Genomic DNA, 6,431 nt, shown 5'->3' with positions numbered 1-6,431 from the left:
TACTGCAAAAACAAAAATTATTAAAATTATTCCTGTTTATATAATAAATAAATGTTTTATTCCAAAATACCATATTTAATAGCTATTTAATTGACATTTTTTTTTTAATATAGGTACCGTTAATTAATTTAAATACGCATAGGTATATTTTATATATCTTATTGTTTTTTGTTGTTAGAAACAAAATTTCTAGTTTTCTAGTTTCTATAAAAAATTAAATATATAATAATATTACGTATAAAAACTCTTTTTTTAAGAATTGTTCAGTAATAACTCATCAAACTATTTTAACTATCAAAATATAATGATTAATGAACTATTATATCGTGATTATACATTTCAATCAAATAATATAAAATTAAAAACAATAAAATATTAGTATTTCATCAAAATGTTCTTTAACTAAATAATTATAAAATTTGATACAAATTCAAAAACAATAATAATAATAATACCTTGTATCCTACAAACAGTACAAACTATGTAAAATTAAATATAACTGAGCAAATAACTTAGTATAAGCAAACGAAACTTGAGCGATATTTTTCACATAATATATTGAAAATATGTAGAAATACTATAAAGTACAAAATAATAATATCATATTTTAATATTCGAGTTCAATTGAATCATTAAAATATTCTTATTTACCAAGATAATTAATCATAATACATAATATTGTTGATTAATTTAATAAAAAAAAATCAGAAATCTTTATTTTTATGGTACGAATAATGTTCATTCTCGTTGAAGTCTAACGAATCCCAAAATCTAGTTCTCCCCATATCCTCGACTTCATCCATAGTAATATTCGTAGGGGAAGATATTTTTAAAAACGATACAGCCGAATGATTAGGGTCTTTGCTCACAGGAATCCAATTGATAGAGCTAATTCCAGTTGATGGTATTCTGTTTCAAAAATAAATGCTTCTTAGTAAATTTATTGTAAAAACATTATACAAAATATTACCCTTTAAAAGCAAATGATGTCCAAATATCAACTATGATTGGCACTAATGATTTATCTAATTCTGAGTCTTCGACGTTTGCATATACGTTTCGTAATGCGTAACCCGTGTCATCTGCATGACTGGCTCCTAAAAATACAATACGGATATATTGTATAATCTGTATAAATAATAATATATGATTTAAAATATTTTTGTTACCGTAATTTTCATTAGATTTTGAAAAATGTTCCGAAAGACTGTGCCTACCCCGATATCCAAACTGGTATAAATACACCGGAGATTTATAAAGATGCGCATGGATTTTAGCAGCTTTTATAATATCAACTACAAACAGACGATCGCTGATCATCTGGAAATTATGTCCAAATATGAACTATCTGATAAATAATAGTATTAACTCAGTACTTGAATAAATTCTTCTGTATTTCCTTTAACCAATTTTTTACTGCCTATATATTCTTTTCTAATAAGTTCTGACACATAGTCAATTTTATCTTGAGGTATCGTGTAGTTGTAATCCAGTATGTGTGGCAAGACTTTGTTCCAATTTTCGTCAATATACTTCAACAAATTTGGATTATTGATAAATTCTAAAAACATAATATTATTTACACATTACAATTATGGCGTACCTAACAAGTAATATTAATAAAATCGAATACCAGATCCTGGGTAGAGACCCTCGTGAGTGGCAACACTCGACAACCATGGTACATCTGTCGCTAGACCTTTAGCGAAAATATTATAGGGCAGTTCACTTATAAAAGCGTTTTCACTGGGTAACTCGACAACCGGTCCAAAGGGAGAATATGGGTTGTACAAGAACGGCTGTAATAACGATCACATTAAAGTAAAACAAATATACATTTTATAAACGATCAACAATAATCGAATTATTTTTATTTACAAAAAATATTTTAACTGCTTCTACGATGTGTAAAGCTGGCCTGGTAATTAAACATTCGACCAATTCTTTTGACGGATGAGTTGGACAACCTAAGTAAGCGCCGATAGCTGCTGATTTAGCAGGTACATTTTCGGCTATTGTCCAAGGGCACAACGCCGTTCCACTCTGCGAAAATACTCTTTGAAACAGTCCTATATATTATGTGTTATACGATATAAATACTATACACGGGTTGAAAACGATTAAAAAAATAAATAAATAATTGATCAATGTGTAACCTCTAGATAATGGTGACAGCATATGAAAATGAACACTGGCACCTCCAGCTGACATTCCACTAATTGTAATATTCTCCGGATTTCCTCCAAAATACTTTATATTTCTTTTCACCCATTTTAAAGCTTGTACTTGATCTTTTAATCCGTTATTTCCAGACACTACCGAATCTCCGGTGCTAAAAAAACCTATATATAATGTATACGCCTTATTTATTTTGTGTAGGCATAACAAACAAGCAAATTTCATTTGAACCTTATTAGTAATAATTATAAGTTGTTACTATAAGTAATAAGGTCATATTAATGAGATATTACACAAAAATAGTTTAAGTAGCAAAACATATTTTAAAACTACGCTTAATTGTTATTATAATATATTATACAAAAACAATATTTAATATTATAATATAACCTTGAATTTAGTAAATTGAAGGTTAGGTACATTACCGAGGTTATAAAATCAAGTATATATATATTTATAAAAAGTTGACTAGAATCATTGTACAAGTAAGGCAAATTTTGTATTAAACTCAAAATAATTAAATGGTAAAAATATATTTATCTACTGTAGTTACTAGTTATTTTAAAATATATTTACTTTAATGTAAATTGTTTATCTTTATTTCAATAGAAAATAATAAATATTGTTTGTTGATTTTAAATTCAAATGTCATATAATATTACCTATTGGCCCGAGCCGATAGTTAAATGTAACGAGAATTATATCTTTGTCCAAAATGTAATCGGGCTGGTATACAGATCCGTAAAGAAACATGAAAGCACCTCCATGAATAAAAACCAATACATTCAAAAGCTTGTTACTTTTTCCTTTTACCGGGAGCTATTGTATAAATAAAAACAATTATTATATTTTAAACTCAAATAGATAAAATATTCAAATCACTAACTTTTGGTGTATATACGTTCGCATAAAGGCAATCCTCGTCTCCTTCAATTAAATAACTCGAATGATCGTATTGAATACATTTACTACCCGGAGATGACGCGTTCCATACTCCTAGCCAAGGTTTTATCGGTTGAGCTTCCTATAATATATTATTACGTATTTACGTGTGTGCCAACATTTTGTATCCATAATACATCTGTAAAATATACAGCACGTTGACAAATTTTACCTGAAATCTTAGCTTCCCCACTGGAGGAGTTGCATAAGGTATCCCTTGAAAGCTGTAAATAGTTCTTCCTTTCCATGTTTTCGATAGTATTCCAGATATGGGCCCACTTTCGATTTCTACTACAGGAAACTGATTACCAGCTACCAAACAATACAAACGTGTCAATAATAAAACAATAATAAGGCGCATTTCGAAAAAATTAAAAAGTAAAAATAGCCAGCAAAACTCTCGGAGTAATCAATTGGCCACCCGTGTCTACGGGTAGACAAATGTCGAATGAATAAATAGTTGTTATAATATTATAAAACGAGAATATAATGCGATGTACCTGGTTACTATTACAATATATACTAGTTCCCCACTTTTTCACGGGAATACAAAGTATGTTATAAACAGCTAGACATCCTTCAGTAAAATGGCGTAATTATAAGAATTTATTCAGAGGAGAGATATAATTTTTCTCTGATTAAATATAAGCTGCATTTAAATTTGCACTAATAAAATTTACAATATTTACCCACATCCACTACTATCCGACTTCAACAATTCCAAATTATTTAGATTAAATCATTTATTACCAATAAAAAATTAATTCATGTATTATATTATTTTGTAGTGTTATATTATTTTATATTCATACCTATCGATTTGAATTACATTTTTTTTTATATAGGTACGTGTAACTATTTTTTTACTATATAGAAGTATTACAAGCATTACATAAGAAATCTCTTTTTAAAAAATTTAAATAATAATAGTTGTTAAATAGAATATAAATTATTACATTCTTAGGCTTTCAATATGACATCGTGTATTTTATTAAAGAAACTATAAATTATAAAATAATTTTAAAATCACATACTTATCTTCTAACTTGCCAATATATTTATTAAAAATAGTATTATACGTAAATAAAAATAAAAATAGCCGATAAAAATGTCTAGTCTCCATAAGAAGTATTATGTGCTGATAACTCGAGCAAAATATTTATATCGATAATATTTATAGAAATACATACAGGGTGTTTCACCAAGCATCCTCATCCCTATTTTTGATTTATAATTATTTTATTTTAATTTTAATCTCTACTGTAATTTTTAAGTAAGCCAACCTAACTTTCACATTTTAAAATACTTAGATTTTGCATGGAAATTATGAAGCAGATAAATTTTTTTTTAAAGTTTTTATGTCTATAAATCTAAATTTAAATTAGTAGTTTTTGAGTTACTTACCTAATTAACTCTGTACACTAAGGATAATATGTTCGGTAGATATATGAGGGACTATGATGATTTGATAATTATTATAGTATTTTATACTAATCTATCAATATTTTATATTTTCTAAGAATTGTTCAAGTATGATATTATGTAGGTACTACATTAAATATTACAATTATTTTAGTATTTATAAAACCATTGTTAAAAGAAACCATGGGGATGAACATACTAAACGAATCAGTGAATCACCCTACATATATATATATACTATAAATAAAACGAAAATTATCTTTAAGTATTTTGATCATAAAGTATTTTAGTCACTTATAATGGTGGCGCATAAGAGTTTTGTCCAGTAATACATTAGTACATACTACACCGATTGGAAGCATAATTTTTTTGAAGTGTGTACGTATTCATTTCGACATGTGTCTAATATTATGTAAGTACTAGTTATATAGTAGTATGATGTTGGAGATACACGTTCAACGATATGAACAACAATAAAGATAATAAACGTCATAAAATTGGAATTTTCCAATGCTACATAAACACTGATTGCACTTTTATATTGTTAGTGATATCTACTCTTATAAAATCTTAATTTAGTAGCGTCCAATTAGCAAATTTTTTTTTTTTGTATGATCAAATATTATAAACAATATAAAAGTTCGATCAGTGAAATTATTTTATTACTATTTATTAACATTCGACACGTATAGTATACGAAACTTCAGGACCTTATCGGTACTTATTCTATTTAATTTATTTTAAAATAATGATAAGCAGAGTTGGACAATAATCAATTACAAACATTAAAATTATGTAATTTAATTACATTTGTAAGTTAAAATAATAACTTGTTACAGAATTTCCAAATAACTTTAAAAAGTAACTGATTATAATTTTTGCTATAACTTTTAATAAAAGATACATTTGGCCACGCAGTTATCGTAAATTAAATTAATTTAGTTAATAAGGTAAATCATATTGTTATAGAATAATAATTATTAGGTAAACCAATAAATGTGAAGCAATACAAATAAATATCCTCAGCACTCGGCAGCATAATATACTGTTGTTACAAAAACACTGTTCCGATATTCCAAAAATAACCACCTAATAAAATATATCCTTCAGGCAATGTCACTACGGTGTTTATGGTGAGGAGTAAATGAAAAATAGTTTCATTATCCAATTTAACGTAACCTACTAATTGTCAACTGAGTACAGGGCTTATTTTGTGTATTTGGAAAAGCAGAATGCGCACTTGGTAGTCAATTTTAGCGTAGTTGATTTTTTAAATTTATTGCTAATCTTGATGACCTATAGTTGTTATTTGGTATTTATTTTTAAGATTTAAGTTGTTTTTTAATAAAGGTAATTTTTATTATTCATTTGTTGTATTAAACTGTCTTAACAGTAATATTGTTACTTATTATTTGTTAACTGTTCATACACTGGGCTTGAAGTATTCAAACACTAGCACGCTGTCGCTGTGTTCAATCACTAGGATTTCAATTTTTTTTTTTAAAACTTACTAATATGTTTAAGAGTAATTTGGTTTTATATTGGTTTCTTAGCAATAAATCTAAAATATACAGGTATACCAATCTTCAAATCCTAACTGAATAAATATAAAATAAAATACCAATTTATGATAACATTTTAAATGTAAGCAAATGCTAGTGTTCACACTATATTATTAAGATAATACAGCAAATATTATTTCCTATAGGTATTAATGTGTTTTTAAATTTGAAAAATAATTAGAAATCGTAGACAAGAGCCTTTATTGATGAATAGTTTATCAGTACTATATTAAACCTGTAGCTAACCTTGATTATAATTTGTAATGCTAATATTAGAAATGCATTTGTCGTTTTGGGTAATGATTTAAATTTAGTATATTTAAATAT

General features: G+C 26.5%; 1 protein-coding gene across 1 annotated transcript; it reads right to left on the bottom strand.

Moving 5' to 3' along the window:
- Positions 1–358: 358 nt before the first annotated feature.
- Positions 359–3,601, bottom strand: LOC132917153 (venom carboxylesterase-6-like). Its single transcript, XM_060977752.1, has 10 exons — positions 3,293–3,601; positions 3,065–3,202; positions 2,841–2,997; positions 2,157–2,342; positions 1,879–2,069; positions 1,634–1,799; positions 1,377–1,561; positions 1,170–1,320; positions 971–1,097; positions 359–909 (listed from the first exon to the last, which is right to left on the bottom strand). The coding sequence occupies exons 1-10, from the start codon at positions 3,479–3,481 to the stop codon at positions 705–707; spliced, it is 1,695 nt and encodes a 564-aa protein (XP_060833735.1). The 5' UTR covers positions 3,482–3,601; the 3' UTR covers positions 359–704.
- Positions 3,602–6,431: the final 2,830 nt, after the last annotated feature.

The sequence above is a fragment of the Rhopalosiphum padi genome, chromosome 1, assembly GCF_020882245.1.
Source record: "Rhopalosiphum padi isolate XX-2018 chromosome 1, ASM2088224v1, whole genome shotgun sequence".
Lineage (NCBI taxonomy): Eukaryota > Metazoa > Arthropoda > Insecta > Hemiptera > Aphididae > Rhopalosiphum > Rhopalosiphum padi.
This window is presented reverse-complemented; position numbering and strand designations above follow the sequence as displayed.

Coding starts and splice junctions, on each gene's coding strand:
- LOC132917153 (XM_060977752.1), bottom strand. CDS start 3,481: ATGCGCCTTATTATTGTTTTATTATTGACACGTTTGTATTGTTTGGTA. Junction 2,343..2,840: donor CTATCGGCTCGGGCCAATAG/GTAATATTATAT, acceptor CATTATATATAG/GTTTTTTTAGCACCGGAGAT. Junction 1,562..1,633: donor GGGTCTCTACCCAGGATCTG/GTATTCGATTTT, acceptor TTATGTTTTTAG/AATTTATCAATAATCCAAAT.